Here is a 17,202-nt window from a genome sequence, read left to right on the forward strand (position 1 = left end):
TTTTTTTTTTTTTTTTAAATAGAAAGATAGATTATATATACAATGACTTGATACATGTAATAGATATGATGACAAGGTGATTTACACAAACACGAGAAAATCAGAAAACACATATATCAACCAAAGTTATATGTTAAAAGTAATAATAATAATAACAATAACAATAACAATAACAATAATAATAATAATAATTTAATGGATTACGTACAAAAACAATAAGTATTTAACTAATGATGTGTGACGGGAAGACGGGCAGCCATTAATTGGAATAATTAGAATATAAATTAATACCTTATTTACTGATGAAATTCTTCATATTTTGTAGTTGTTAACTTTACCAGATGAGCTGCACCTGAGAATGAAATAAGTAAATAACAATTGTGATAAATTGCCGCCAGATGGCGCTAGATATCCAACATCAGGGTTAAATTGATTGAGTGAAGATGGAATTGTTCCAAGCGACACAATAAGACCTACTTTTGTTTCTGACACCATTTTTTTTCCTATTTTTTTTTTTTTTTTTTTTTTAAAAAAGAGGTGTTTTCCCAAAAAGCAAAGCGCAGTACGTTGTCTATCTTCAATGACTCTTTCAAAGAAGTGATCAGTTTGTGTAAATTGACTTTTTTTTGAGACACAACAGTGTATATCATATCGTATTATGCTGACTTTTTTTTTTTTTTTTTAAATGTAGTGAGTCGGATTGTTTAATTTCAGCCCACTCTGAGTTTCCTCACATTTGAATAGACTCATATTGTCTTTAAAATAAGTTGTCTTCATTGTCATTGCAATGCTGCAAAGCTTTATTGTATCCAGGGATCGTGAGGGAAGCATTTCTGAGATGGCTATCCTTTAAAGCTGGGTGTTGTCAACCTTGGGGTCGGGACCTCATTTCGGGTCGTGATTGACCGGGAGGGGGTCGCCAGATGCCTTTAAGAATATTTTTTGAACAATTTGAGCCCTTTTTTAATTATCTTTTACTCTTTTTCTGCAGCTACACCAAACTTGCCATATTTTCACCACATTTTTCTGCCATATGACATTATCCCCATTTCTACCACTTCTCCATCAAATTGCAATGCCTTTTCAACACATTTTTCTTCCACCACTTTTCTTACCTAATGTCACATATGTTACCCCATTATTGTCACTCTTAACCTCTTTTCACCATATTTCATGCTTCATCCACAATTATTCATGTTCATTATTTGCCAACTAATTGTTCCAATATTGACACCTTTTTACCATTTTTTCTGACCATTTTTGGCCACTCTAACTTGCAACTTTTAACCAATTTCTGTGGTTTTTAAAATCCCATTTCACCACCATTTTTGGTCACTTTTGGCCCATTTTATTTCTGATTAAAATAAGGATTTACATCTTTAAGATGACTATATACTATGACCCAAATAATATTAACCTCTTGGAAAATGGTGGATATTATTCAGATAAATAAATAAATGTGGTTATCACAGATTCATTGAACAATGGATTTTTTTTTTTTTTAACCTAGAAATGTTATTCTTGAAAAACCTTGTCTGAATAAACAAAACCTCAACTTAACAAGATTTGAAAAAGCTACGGTTCGAGGACCACTGGGAGTTTGAGAACCACAGCACTGGTTTGTGAACTCAAACAAGTGTAAGTTCATAAATACATTAGAACACATTCGAAGTCATTAGGTGTCCCTTACAAAAGTCTGACCTTTGACCAGCAAACTATTTCCACTTTGAATTCAATTAGGTCAACGTTAGATGAAGCATGCGGCTGATAATGAACTAAACAAGGAAATCCTTCTTTTGTTCGTCAGACATGGACACACAAAGCAGGCTTTTTGAAATGAGCTGTCTCTGTGTGCTTTTGGTTAGGGAAATAAAGACGTATTTATCATTGCCTCTATGTTTAGCTGTGTAGGAGTAAAAGTTGCAAATGACACATCTGGGGTTTTAGCAGATGTGTGGGTATTTTGTAAACTCTCAGACCACAAGGTTATGAAACTTGTCTATTCTCCAGTCAAACCATAGGGAAGGTAATGCATTCAATTTAAATGAAAAGATCTGTTGTTATCCATACACAGATAAACCAAAGTATTTACCCACAGGAGGCTCTGGAAAAAAATTCCATGATCCTCAAAGACATGACAGGAAGCAGGCAGAGACAATAAAGAGAGGCAGAGCCTTCTAAACTAGGATTCATCATGAGATCATGTTGCAGCACGCAATAAACGCCCCTTATACTGCACAGTTTGTTCTATGTGATGGGAAATCATGTTTGTTGTTTATATAGTCAGGTTGTCATGCCAGCCAATAATCTGCATATTGTATTGTTTGGTGTGCTTATTGAGTGTGTTTTTTTTTCTCCATTCAGTGTAGGCGTCCCTTGTCCCTTGTGATAAACATGATAAAAGAACAATGACAAAGGAAAACAGCTTTTGTCCAAGGATGAATGTTGTTATCATTTCTGTCTGAGTGCACTTGAATGTGTGTTAAGTCTACTTTTATGTGGGGCTACAGACACTAGATTTTTTTCCCCCCTAGTGTTTTGACGTGATGTCGTGTGACTCCAATCGAGAATAACTACAGTATTCTACAAAACAACACAAAATCTAGTTTAACGTTTAATGACAGGCGAATATCTAGACACGTAAACAAACATTTAGTCAGGCAGACAGACATGGAGAGAATGTTTGAGAAAGATATGTGTAAGAGAGGCCTAAATGGTGTTTTATAAAGAAAGTGTCTATTTGTATGGTTGCTGTACGGACAACCCCCGTTGGTATTGGTACATTTACCGAAGTAAACGTACGTAGCGTTTTAGGGGTTTGGGCTAGGAATAGGATTAGGGTTAGGTTTGGGTTTAGGGTAAGGTTTAGTCTTAGTCACATGACCTAAACTGACCAATGACTGACCTATCACTTGACCTAAACTGGCCAAATAGGGGCGCTGCATACGGATAGAATGTCGGTATATTGACACGGCAACCGTACAGCTAGCCGCTGCCTTTTATAAAGCGTTTGCTGTAAGTAGACATTATTCTAAAAGTTAAAAAAAAAGCTTAATCTGAGATTATGAGTTCACAGTTTACAAAAATATAAATCATTGATGCAGCTAAGAAAGCATACATTTATCAGTTGCTACATTTTTAAGCTCAGTACAACATACTAAAACATACTGTTCCAATACAATGTGCAGTAAAACAACTCAGTATAACGCCGTATGAAAATTAGCTTAACTAGTTTTCGTTAATTATACGCACGGTTTTTGAATAACTATGACAACAAAATATACATGTATTAACAAAACAGGGTTTCTGCTCTGAAATGACACATGAACTAAGTTTTTCAGTGCTTCAGAGTAGTTCTGTATGTGTCACCGTGGTTGGATTATGTAACCACAGACCTCAGGCATAGGCAGACATGAAAAGTACAAGAAGAATCAAAACACCTATAAAAACTGTGTGCATTTCATTTATGGCAGTGGCTATCCGTACGGTTGCCGTCTCTACATTACCACACATCTACATTCTATCCGTACGCAGCGCCCCTATTTGGCCTGTTTAGGTCACGTGATAGGGCAGTCATTGGTCAGTTTAGGTCCATAAACTAAACCTTACCCTAACCCTAAAAATAGTCGCGATACAGGGTTACAATCTAACCCTAAACCTTATCTTAACCCTAAAACGCTACACAAATATACACTTTATTCATTAATCAACACTGAATGTATGCATGTGTGCATCAGGAAACAGTTTGATGACAAATATTGAACGGTGGCCGCGTCTGCACGACGAAAGGAAAAAAGAACCAAACACAACGATAACTTCAGCCTTTAGTGCTTCGTAAGTATGATTGAAAGTCTAGTGTTTGTCCACGCAGCGTTCACGTGCAACGCAAAAGGGGAAGCCGGGGGCGGGGCGGGGCGGGACGGGGGCGGGGCTTTAGTAAAGGGTGTATCCAATAAAAAAAAAAAGCGAAGCCTCTCAACCGGCACCAGCAAGTTCCTCTCCCTCACATGCTCGAGACGAGTTGGCTTCTATTCAATCCGGAGCGCCAGGATCTAACAGCTTCGATATCCACTCTTCTGACACATTTCCATCTCTTACAAACTTGCGGAAGCCGTTTACCAATTAGAATATATTTTTTAGGAGCATTTTTTTTTGTAATTAAGCGCGCGCTATCGTCTTTACCGGTTGTGTGTGTGTGCGCGCGCGCTAATTAGCTTACTGACTAGCTAGCGCCATTCTTCAATTGACTGACAACTGCAACGTGGTAAGTTGTCTATTTATTTCACAGTAATAGCCCAAACGATGCCAGTGACGGTGTTCTTTAATCATTAAGTGTTTTGGACATCATTGACGTCAGAGTTAAGCTAATGCTAAAGATGTATTGAGTGTAAAGCCATTGTTGTAAACAAAATGGGGATATATTATAGCACAGGAGGTGATATAAGATGTACTGTTGTATTACAGGTTAAAATTACAGAAACTTAACACTGGTTAAAAACCATAATCTGTCGATATTTGTGTGATCGATTAATTTGTTGTCAACATTACTCATCTTTACAATGAGCCCCCTCCCCCTGTGGGCTATAGTTAGGTGTCTGTGACTAGTGTTACCCCATTCTGTCTAACTTCCGGTCCGGTGGTGGCGTCTCCCTCTTTAACGTCAAAATGATGTTGTAACATGGATAAGCGGACATTAAAGACGGTTAGATTGAACGCTTCGGGCGAGTCTGGACTCGTCCAGACGTTTCTTTGCGCGGAAGATCAGTCCTCACGCGGGCTCTCGTGGCTGTTCAATGAATGGATGACGACATGCGCAGACGTAGCAGGACGTCTCCTCCAACGAGAAGGACACACCGTTAGCACACAACGCCCTTTACCAGTGTAGGCTTGTGATAACGAATAACAATAACAGCAGGGATTTGTATCCAAAGATTGCACTAAATCTCTGGAAAATGGCGATTAAATAATTTACCATAAATGTTTTCCGTGTGCGTATACAGGAAAAGTATTGAGGTTAGGTTCCCTCTTCCGGTTTAGGAATTTACTCGGTGTGTAATACAGTCGTGTTAAAAACAAATAAATGAATAAATAAAAAAACACACACATTGAGACTAAATGTAATTTTTAACTTTTACCTTTTATAGAATATCTATATAGATATAATTTTTAGTAATTAGTTGACTTACTGCCGTTGTGCATATTGTGTACAAGAAGACAAGATTACATTAACTTTGCTGTCTTTTAAACGTCTCATTACTACCATGTTGTTCCCACACCTTCTGTAGTCGATAGCTATGTGTTGCCGTTGGCTATAATGAACCAATGAGCAAACACAAAGGCAGCACTGATGGGTGTAACATTTATTCCAGTGTCTTTTTAAGAAGCATCCACTACAAAAAATAGCAAGAATACAGACTTGAAAGTTTTCCTCATGGACCTTTTTCTCTCGAGTCTGAAAACATTTTTAGTGTAGCGTTGTCTTCACTTACATTCTGTTGTTATGAACATTTCTTGTAATTTTTAACATGACTAGGTCAGCTGCAGATTATTTACTTTTCTCACATAATATTAATAAAAAGTCAAATTTGAATAGAAAAACTGGTTTGTCTAGGGTCTCCAGTGAAACAGCCTACAAGATATTTGTTTTCTCTCTCACACGCAAACAGGAGAAATGTTACAATTTGACATCACATTTTGTGTCAAAGTAAAATTAAAAGTCTTGCAGTTCTGTCACAACTATGTAAATTAAATACAAATGAAACCTAATAACAATCAGTGGATCTAAGTAGATAAATATGTTACGTTTTATATTATTCAGACAAATTTTAAGGAACATAGATTTTCTGACATCTACTGATCACTTTCATGTGTCCTTATGAGGGCACTCAGGTTTTGGGCCACACCCAAAAATAATTTATAAGGACTCATGAAAGCGATCAGTAGATGCCTCCTGGGGATGACTGATAGTTGGCCGTTGAAACATGTCAAGAGATCAAAAGTGAGTTTCCTGAAAAAAGTTGTCTGAGTAAATGAAACCTTAAAAAAAAAAAAAAAGATGAGCTTGCTGGAATTATTAGGTAGGTAAATGTGCACCAAATTATGAAGTGGGTACATGTTAAAACATTTCTAAAGTGGTATTTTAATTCTATAGAGCAAACGGCAAAAAGAGACGATACTGTTAAACATGTTCTTTACCAGTGAAGTTTAAATTCAATTTTTAGAACATTTTTCCTGCCATTTGGGTTAATATTATGTCACACATTTATTCAGTATTTATCTCTTAGGTGCACAGTCTTTTGACTCATATCTTAGTTCATATAAAATGCATAAACCACTCAATATGTACATACATAAATTACATTCTCTGCATTTAACCCTAACCCTGGGGAGCAGTTGGGGTAAAGTACCTTGCTCATGGTTTCACAGTGATGTGCTGAACAGTATATAACTTATCCAATTACTAAAATACACTTTTTCCTCTCATTTCTTTTCAGGATGTTCTCTTGCTCATCTGCAGTCCCAGTAGCACAATGGCCTGTTCACGTAGCCTGTTAGCTCAGCTCCCAAACTGCAGCTTATCTAGTATAATTTCAGGATAACAATAACTCTTTCACATACCTCTGGTTTACCTCAATTGTCCTCTAGTGTCAGTTTCAGAGAAACCTTTTAAAAGTTTGCACTGCTTAGTCTCAGAAAGCCTGTCAAATCAGGCGGGCCTGATAAAGTTATTTATTTTATTGATTACCTCTATAATATATTCTCTTTACACAAGTAGTGTATTAGATTTGGCTGTTTGTGAAATCAACAATCATGGTTACCACGACTGCAGCAACGATATTACTGGCCACTACAGCAGGGATTGTGGCCACCACAGCTCTCACAGAGTACATGTGGCTACTGATTGTTGGCTTCATCATCGCCTTTGTCTTGGCCTTTTCTGTGGGCGCCAATGATGTTGCAAACTCCTTTGGAACAGCGGTGGGCTCTGGGGTGGTCACTTTAAAACAGGCCTGCATTTTAGCGACAGTGTTTGAGACAGTTGGCTCAGTTCTTCTTGGCGCCAAAGTCAGCGAAACCATCCGGAAGGGTATTATCGACGTCAACATGTACAATGGCTCTGAGCATGTCTTGATGGCGGGATCAGTCAGTGCCATGTTTGGTAAGTATCAGCACTGTAGTCTAGTTGTAATCCTTTATACTTTTGAAGAAAAAGTAAATGCACCATTCTTGAAATCCTAGAAAATTAGTGCAAATTAATCAAATATCTGCAGTATTTTCAAATTCTGGTGAAGAGTATCTGAGCTCTGAACGCAGCGATCATGAATGTCCCTTTTTAGGTTCTGCTGTGTGGCAGCTGGCGGCCTCCTTTCTTAAGCTCCCCATCTCTGGAACACACTGCATTGTTGGTGCTACTATTGGCTTTTCGCTGGTTGCCAAAGGCCAGCAGGGAGTCAAGTGGTTCGAACTCCTCCGTATTGGTAAGACGCTCTCATCAGAGAATTGTCCATATGTTTGATACATTTTAGACCGTAACACACAATTTTTAACCAAAGTGGTTTTTTGGAGGAACATTAGAAAGGATAGTGCTCGGGGTATAAAGCTGACATTTTGTGCTAAAGTCTGTTTTGTTTTCCCTATAAATTCTCTCTTTGTGTTTCCCCACATTCAGTTGCTTCCTGGTTCTTGAGTCCTCTTTTGTCTGGTATCATGTCTGGGGTCGTTTTCTACTTTGTGCGAATGTTCATTTTACAGAAGGTAAGTCTGCTGTTGCCAAACTTTATTTTTGAGGTTGGAAACCAATTAGAATATTTAGGTATACATGTGCCATAAGGCCAGATTGTTATTGATGAAAATGTTTTGTTGTCCTGTAGAAAGACCCCGTGCCCAATGGACTAAAGGCACTGCCCGTCTTCTACGCCATAACAATGGGGATCAATCTCTTTTCCATTATGTTCACTGGAGCTCCAAGTGAGTATCATTGTTTCCCTCTGCTCTCTATGGCAGCCCACAGACTAAAATAAACCACTCCTCAGCCAGCCCAATGACTATACATATTCCAGACTGTGTTTACTGTTTTCCGAACAGATGTTTATTTTAACGTGCTTTGGGTGCTCTCCTGGTTGTGGTTCTATGTGGGTCATAGCTGAAATGATGTTTTTAGAGTGGAGCACAACAGGGAGATGGAAATAGGATTTCACTTAACTCTTGACGTCACTGTGCCCTTCAGACATGTTGGAGGAAAAGAGAAGTAGTGTTGGTTTCTTAATCATCAGCTGCCTATAGAGTTTTTTTTTTTTTTTTTTTTTTTTTTTGCTCTTAATGCTTGTTGTTGTGGCCTTTGAGGAACTCATTATTAAATGAGCTGCTTTTGCTCTTTTGTCCTCCTTGTCTCTACAGGGCCTTACAGTTCAAGATGTTAGCTGGCCGGGGCCATTATTTGGCTGCCACATGCCAGATTTGTCCAGATATGGCGAGCTGTTGTGCTTGCACATCAGCTTACACACAGTGAGGAGATCTCTTGCTGCTCCAACGTAGCTCATAAGCCCACTCAGTCAGGCCCATTTCATACAGTGGTGTGAAAACACAGTCCAAACACACTGTACTTGAGGACCTGTAAATGGGTCCCTCACTCAAAAAGGTGCAAAATCACACTTAAGTCCCCTAAATAACTAAACTTTATTTTCATATATACCTGCAGACTCATTTCACCCCATGGACTTTTTTTCCTTGTGGTTTTAAATAACATGTTAATCATTTTGTCGTAGTTTGTGAGTTTATCTCTCACAGCCAGACACATGACAGCCGCTTAATGATGCAGACCCCTCTGGCACACAGGATGACAGCAGTTCATTACTGCTGATGTACAAATACTAATGCTGCACCGGCTGTATCCGCAGCAGCACAAGTACATTGTCTGCTTTTTTATAATTAGACTCAGTGGTCCACCTGATCTACACACTTGCACATTGGTGTGTTTGGACACAAGGGATTTCACGGCACAGTCATGAGATGGATGTTCCCACTGATGCCAGAGACTCCAAATCAGCATACCAAATGTAAATGCAGTATGAAGCAAAAACATGTGTGGCTCAGCTGGGAATCCTTCCAAAAAGAGGCTTGGTGTCTTCACTCCTTATAAATCACTCAGCTGTTATCAGTGTGAAAAGAGAATCTTCCCTAATACAGATTCATAATCTAATCCCAGCTTTTAAAATCTTGCATTAAAATTCCATTACTATTAATGCAAATGTAATTGCTTCGTCAATTAATCAGGCACCTCTGAATCGTTATATAACTGACTGCTTGCTTTCTGACCATATTTACAGTGACTCTTTGCCACATAGCAGCTAGTGTTTGAAAAGCTGTGTGTCACACTGACAGTACATTCTGACCCTTCCTTTCAGTGTCAATTGATAAACCTGAATTTTTCTGCCCGAGTTACATCCTGAAAAACAAATGCACAGTTGAGTTGGTTTCTCTCACTGAACACATTATTTTCTATTGTGCAAGCTCCAGCACAAAAAGAAAACTATTTTCATTGTGACTGGAGAATGTTCAGGGCTGATAACTTCATACAGTTGGCACGTAATCCTCATGATGCTTTGGTAAGTGCTTGTGTAGTTTAACACTGAAATGAAAATGAACTGATGAGGCTCTTCACATGTGACAGATGTACTCTTAATTGTTGTTAAACATTGAAGTGCATGTTGTTAAATGTATCCTTTTGTTTTTCTAACAATGGTCAAGAAATACTGAAGAAGTAGGAAATGGTTTGCAAGGCCACCGCGGTCTTAATTTAATTTCCTGTGCGGCGCCATTCATTACACAGTTGTGGTAGAAATCGAAACTTTATGTGGTAGTGGTGACAAGACTTCAAGGTATTTTCATTGGTCATCTGTTACGATATCGTTAATGGATGTTTGTTTTAGTCGTGTTTTTTATGATTCTGTGTATAGCTGAACCCCACCTGCCTGTGGCCGTCTCGCCACATATGAACCAGTTTGCTCCAGTCGTAGACAGGCTTCAGCTGTTGCACATCCGCCTTCTGGTTTTTCCTTTTCCAGAGGGTAGTGAGTGAGGGAGTTTGGATTGCATAACTAGACAAACACCGGTTGGGTGCACCGCAGTCTCATGCTGCAGCGTGACTCATTGAAGAGTAGCATAGTATAGACTCTGCCCTCAAACTTGCATTGGGACTGGAGACACTTATCATAAATTCCTGACCTTCATTTCTTTATCTTTATTTTAAACTTGCTCACATTCCTAAGTTTGTGGAAGTGTTATCAATGCACGGTCAAGGTCACTGCAGGAAACTACTGGTTCACGCTCTTGTTTGTTATTTATTAATCTTTTTGCTGACTTGTATTGTGCCTGTGACAAAGACAAGTATCTCCCTTGGGATATTAAAATGCAGCCTTCTGCCAGCATGCATTGTGCCACCGAGTCCTCTGCTGCAGTCTTGGCAAGCGGCGGCACTTTTTGCTCTAGCAAAGGGATCCATAGAGCGACTCTGTCATTTTTGCTTTAGCTACCTCAAAACTTGTTTCCTTTTAAGGGAACTCGTTCATTGCAAAAGGATCATGGTGATGTTTATGTTCTCTCACCTGTTGACTGTTCACATTACATGACAGTTCATTTCAAGTGTTTAATACACACACGTCACAGAATTAACTACTAGGAACATTGCACACCATGAAAGTGGAGATAAAGTCCAAAATGCCATTTTGAGGATTGACTTTTTTGTTTTTTCAAATGTATAAAATAGCCATTCAACATTGAATAAATCCTGATATTAGTCATTTTTTTTAGAAATTAATTTTACATCCATCTGAACTGATTGCATTAAATAATTTACGCTAAGTATGTACAGCTGTCTCTGCTCCCACTTCTGATTCAACCAACCTTTTTTCATTACTATGCTACCTATAAATAGTATTTAATCTCATAGTAAAATCTACATTTCTTTGACCATGTAGGTGAATCAATCTGTGACATGTGAACTATGCATTTATTAAAATGTATTTGCTTGCATAAAATTGAAAGTAATATGACTGTTGTATCTCTACAGGAGCTCTTTTTTATTTTTTAAACTGGCTCTTTTTATTTGTTCTTGTGTGTGGCTCTTTCAGTGCTTGGATTTGACAAGATTCCATGGTGGGGCACCCTTCTTATTTCATTAGGCTGTGCTGTGCTGACAGCCATTATTGTCTGGTTCATTGTCTGCCCTCGTCTACAGAAGAAGATCGAACGTAAGTCCCATTTATTTTGGATTTCCCATCAGTGTAACTTGTCTGTCGTTTCTTTTTTGTTAAGCAACAAGCTTTTTATTTGGGTCATAGTGCTTGACTAATTGGGTTTTAACTCTGACTAAAATAAGCCCAGGTTGGCTTAAGGTATTGACATGACTGTTGCAGTGTGAGGCTCCAGCTTATTCTAGTTCAGGTGATGTAACTTTCCACCTAATGGGAGAACTGGAACATTGATTATAGATATAGAAAATATTTGTGTTCAGTTTCTTATTCACTTAAGAACCATAAACAAATGTCATGTGAGCTGTCAACCTGGTCAAATTCGATCTCTTTTCATAAGTGAATCTGCTGGTGGTTGTGTAAATATGTGCTTCATGAACCTGTTCATCTGATCCTGTGAACAGGGGTGCTCATCAGTTATGGGACCAGGCTTTTGATAGTTTTTTTTTTTTTTTTTAAAGGCACACAATGTTCCAGGAGTTAACTGCACCGTGTGAATGTTTGGAAACGCTCCAGGCACGATCTCACTCACTTGCAACTTCTCCCCTACTAGGAGATATGAAGTCTTCCAGCCCCTCTGAAAGCCCCCTCATGGAAAAGAAGGAGGCCCACTGTCCAATCCTAAAGCAGACTGCTAAGGAGGCGGACACACCGCCTGTCGATCAAAACGCTGATGCTCAGCCACAGGTCACCCCCGAGGAGCGCCGCGTGTCCTTCGACATCGGAGCTTCTGATGAGCCTGATAATGGCAGAGAACGCAAGGTGGCATTTAACATCGGAGACGCTGATGATACTGACGACAGCGATGCAAACGATGGTGAGAATACCAATGAGCTCCATTCCTCGTGACAGAAAATTTGTCACAGTCGCAGGGAATGGAAGTGACTGTTGTCTGCAAACCATTTGTAATTCAGTTCACAAACCTGGTGATTAAGCATTTAAATAGATTGACCATATGAGGGGCCTTCAGGAGCTCGAGTCCCCAATGACCTCCATCTAAAATCTGATTTATTTTCCAGAATTCACTCCCTAAGATATATACATATAAAGGATGTAGTTAGTACTTAGTAGAGTTAAATACTGCTGCACCTGATCAAGTTTTAGTATTAAATTATCTTTTTTATTTTCACTAAAACATTGGTCACAATGTTTTTTAAGTGTTGCAGATTTGGTGTATATTGTAGTATGTTATATATACTGTATATTGTAGTATTTTTTTTTTTTTTTTTTAATGTGAGTAAAATGACAATTACATAAAAGTTACATTTAACAAATGATCAGTTAACATTTGTTTGTTAGAAGCTAGAAAAATAAAATCATTTTCTGAATGAAAATGAAACAATTGCATGAGGTAGGAGAAATAAAGTGTTGCACGTGGAAACTTTCACATTTTCTACCTTAAGTTATTGCTAGGCTTCCTTATTATCGTACCCTCTAATTAAAGTGAGACCATGAAAATGTAGTATTTGAGAAGTGCTTTTCTAACTGGTAGCCCTTCAGACTGTACAGTACCTACGAAGTAGCTCACAGTTTCAGAAAGATTGGTGACCCCTGCTTTTACCATCCTGCAGGTACCAAACAGGTTCAAACTAATGGCCATGTCCAGCTGAGCAGTGGTGCCCAAAATCCTCCCAACCAGGTCCAGTTCAACCACCACGCTCAATTTAACAACCGTCAGACCCAGATTCCCAGTAACGGTTACAGCCAGTACCACACTGTGCATAAAGACTCGGGCCTCTACAAAGACCTGTTGCACAAACTGCACCTGGCAAAGGTCGGCGACTGCATGGGTGAAGGCGGAGACCGACCAATCCGACGCAACAACAGCTATACCTCCTACACCATGGCCATCATAGGCATGCACAGCGACTTCAGGCACAAAGATGGGGACTTCCGCAGCGGAGAGGAGGGTGACAAGGGTACTGGGTCAGGCAGTCAGGAAAGAAAGCGCATCCGAATGGACAGCTACACGAGTTACTGCAATGCTGTAGCAGAGCACACGACCCCTGAAGGCCTGGGGGAGGGCGACGTGGTGGTGGAGATAAGGAAAGAGGACGCTGGCAGTAGCCGGAGCTCTCTGGATGAAGACGGGCTGGACGCTGACAAACCAGAGGTCTCAACTCTATTTCAGTTTCTACAAATTCTCACCGCCTGCTTCGGATCTTTTGCTCACGGAGGAAACGACGTCAGGTTTGTAACGAATGATGTCATTATTATCAAGCTTGATGGGATGGATTCTCACCTTAGCTCATCACTGCTGAAATCATCTCTCCACAGCAATGCCATTGGCCCTTTGGTAGCTTTGTGGTTGGTCTACACATCAAGCAGCGTGTCTTCTACTGAGCAGACGCCCATCTGGCTGCTGCTGTATGGAGGCGTGGGTATCTGTGCTGGACTCTGGGTGTGGGGTCGCCGGGTGATCCAGACTCTGGGCAGGGACCTGACCCCCATCACCCCTTCAAGGTACAAACGGTGCTGGGGTGGCTGGTCGAAACAATAACCTCCCATTACTCGTCTAAATGTAGCATTTCACGTTTCCATCTGAGAGTCATTTCTTTTTTCCTCCTCTGCAGTGGTTTCAGCATTGAACTGGCCTCAGCCTTGACTGTAGTGGTTGCCTCTAACATTGGCCTGCCTGTTTCTACCACCCACTGCAAGGTAAGCTGCTCAAACACTGGTTTATGAGCTCCACTGGGATACTGGAAATGGTGTAAGGCAGGGTTGTCAAACTCATTTTAGTTAAAGGGCTAAATACGGACAAGTTCAATCGCAAGTGGGCTGCAGGTTTTAGGCAGGAAAAAAGGGAATTTTAACATTAATGTGCACAAGTTTGCACTTCCATTTATAAATTTTGTATAAGTATGGAAGGCATCAACATTATCTAATCAATAAGTGACAGATTCTTAAATGTCCTTTAAGTTATTTATTTTCTGACCGAATTTTATTTAATTTGGGGATATTTTGTGGAATTATTTGAGAAAAATTGCAGGATTTTGGAAAAATTTAGTTCTTTCAACAACAATTTACAACTGAATTATTTGGTAATTTACACAATAGTTTCTTTCTCCTGGGGGCCGAATCGGATGCTCTGGCGGGCCGGATTTGATCCCCCGAGCCTTGAGTTTGACACATATGGTCTAAGGGAAACTGCAGTAAATAGTGTGAAGGAGAGATGAGCAGTTTTGCCTTGGAGCTGTCAACATTCTCACAGAAAGGTAGTTAGAAGGAAATGGATGTAGAGTTTCTGACGAGTACTCTCTCCAGGTGGGCTCTGTGGTGGCGGTGGGATGGCTGCGTTCAAGGAAAGCGGTGGACTGGCGCCTGTTCAGAAACATCTTCTTGGCCTGGTTTGTCACAGTACCCATTTCTGGACTGATCAGCGCTGCCATCATGGCCATCTTTATTTATGGCATCTTCATTCCCTGAGAATTCGGCAGCACAGTGAGGAGAATGGAAGGGAAACCGCTTGAGCTTTCACCAGGAAGGGAGAAGTGGGAAAGCCAAATATTATCGCTTACCTCAAGCAAACAACTTTGGAAGAGAAGAAAACAAAAATGTTTGAGTGGACGTGATGGCCCAAGCCCATGGTTCTGTATAATTTTCAGCAACCTCATATCTGCTGTTTGGTTGGGTTTCTTTTGGTGTTTTTTAATCAGTAGAAATAAACCAGGCAAATTTAAAAAAAAAAAAAAACTTCATTGTGTACATTTATTAAAACACATCAACTGCAATACTTTTGTAACTTCCTTTTTTTCTATTTTGCATTTGCTTTTCATACATTAGACAGGAATAAACTTACATGCAGTATTAGCATTTTACAGATGTAACTGCAGTTAAAACTCCCAGTGCTGTAAATGCAAAAGCAGTACTGATGAGAAAAATGAGGGTTTTGGGACTTTTTTTTTTTTTAAGAAGTCAATTAAATTTTCATTCAAATGTGTTGTGAACATCTACTGGTTTAAATAAATAGGTTACAGAACTTAAACTAAATTTTTTTTAAAAAAAAGTAAAACCTTCAAAGTATGGTAATTCTCTGCTGTTCAGAGCTTTATTCTGAATTAACCAATAATGAACAGCACTGATGTAGCTGCCTGTGCTTGTTTACCTCAGAAATGTAACTGCAGGACGACCAATTGTGGAAGCACTGTATGCTCACGGACCAGACCTGAAGTCTCCCGTTTAAAAACTTGATTGATTGCATCATCATTGATGGTTAAATGCTTTAGGCCTGCTTCAGCCTCGTATTTTACTTTTTTTGAGAAACACCATGCACCCGCAACTTCCAGCGTGTCTTGTTTTCCTCCCTGCAATTTGCAGCAGTCTAGGCTTTAGAATTAAGCTTTTTCTCCCTTCCCACTTCCTGTTTGTGAATGTAGGGGAGAAGAACTATTTAAAACTGGAAGTTATTTATTCTGTTTTGGTGTTAAAGCTGATGTCTCTGTTTATTGAGAAACAATTACAGAGAAACAACCTAGCATTCCACGTGTGTGGTTATTTGGTTGCAGTACTAAATGCATTTCTGACCTATAGATGCTGTAGTTGCCTTAACTGTTTTATTTTCCATTTAGGTACCAAAGATGTTTGGTTTTCTTTTTTTATGCAAATCAACTTAAATGACTCCATGTTTGTGGATGGAAAAAACGACAATAAAAATAGAAAAAAATACAGGAAACTGTCGTGTGTGTGTGTTTACTTTACAGCAAGGTTGTCAAACTCATTTTAGTTTAAGGGCCACAAGTGGGCCAGACAGAAAAAAAAAATGCGTTTGTGTGAAGGAAAAAGCACACATTCAATCAAAATCCTGAATGTTAAGCAATTATTAAAAATTCCTTGACTTTGCTCAAATTGTCTCGAAATTTGCCAGAAATCTGTGGCACAATTTGCGAGAATTTTCCAAGTTTTTAGAAATAGATTAATATAAATGTAAATAATATATTAATGCAATCCCCTATAATATTTGATCTAAAATGTATAAGATAATTGACAAAGTGCTGTTTTTGTTGTAATTTTTACTTTAAACAAAATCTTTCTTGCGGGCCGGATTAGATGCTCTGGCAGGCCGAACTTGGCCCTCGGGCCTTGAGTTTGACATGTGCTTTACAGCAAGGAATATACTAAAGCCTCATTCTATGGCATGAATTCACTGAAAATGAGTTTCCTCTCTGCGTTGAACCAACAATGATGGTCTGGGTTTGCTTTAGAATGGAACATATTGTTCTGGAAACAAACATGTCTGCTCTCCACCAGGAAAAAAAAAAAGTTTAATTGGAACTTTTGTGTTCAGAATGTCAGTCATGAACCATAATGAGGGTTTAAAACCTGTTATGTTCCCAAAGTTAAATCCAACCAGCATGTGTGGTAACATCAATTGTATTTGAATCACAGCAACAATTTTCTTAAAATCCTCTCAAATCCAGGTTTAACAGAAGTTAACGAGTTTAGTTTCCTGTGGAGGAAACGACATAATGATTATTTTCGCTTCCACTGCTGCAGAATTAAATAGTTTATAAAAAGTCTTTCTAAACAGACCAAATTGGTGTTTTTGTGTTATAGTAGTTGTGAAATCTGCCAGTTATTGTTTCACATCAGACAGTTGATACACAGGAGGAGGAAAAGTTGTCCTTTTATTAACAGGCTTGGTGTCCTGTCCTCACTGATGTTTCTCACGCTGATCCATCTGTTAAACAGAGATGCACAAACTCAATTTATATATTGTATTTTTGAGTATCTACTTTACTTGAGTATTATTTTGACAAATATTGCTTTCATACAGTATCAGGGTTTTTCACTGCTTCATTTCTGATACTAAAAAGTTTCTGTTGTTTCTAATGGAGTTGTGCAGAGGTGAAAGTAATGGTTATGGCTACTTGTACTTTTTTTTTTTTTTTTTGTATATTTCCGAATCAGTCATTTCACTGCTACATTTTAAAAGAAGTAAAGCAATTTATTACAT

At 38.9% G+C, this 17,202-nt stretch overlaps 1 protein-coding gene across 1 annotated transcript; it reads left to right on the top strand.

The window, feature by feature from the left end:
* Window positions 1-3,976: 3,976 nt before the first annotated feature.
* slc20a1b (solute carrier family 20 member 1b) lies at window positions 3,977-15,917 on the top strand. Its single transcript, XM_028462909.1, has 11 exons — window positions 3,977-4,264; window positions 6,495-7,159; window positions 7,338-7,478; window positions 7,670-7,755; window positions 7,872-7,968; window positions 11,130-11,249; window positions 11,803-12,066; window positions 12,821-13,439; window positions 13,527-13,712; window positions 13,823-13,907; window positions 14,514-15,917. Exons 2-11 carry the CDS (start codon window positions 6,811-6,813, stop codon window positions 14,673-14,675), a joined length of 2,109 nt encoding a protein of 702 aa, XP_028318710.1. The 5' UTR covers window positions 3,977-4,264; window positions 6,495-6,810; the 3' UTR covers window positions 14,676-15,917.
* Window positions 15,918-17,202: the final 1,285 nt, after the last annotated feature.

This window comes from Gouania willdenowi, chromosome 12 (assembly GCF_900634775.1).
Source record: "Gouania willdenowi chromosome 12, fGouWil2.1, whole genome shotgun sequence".
Taxonomy (NCBI): Eukaryota; Metazoa; Chordata; class Actinopteri; order Blenniiformes; family Gobiesocidae; genus Gouania; species Gouania willdenowi.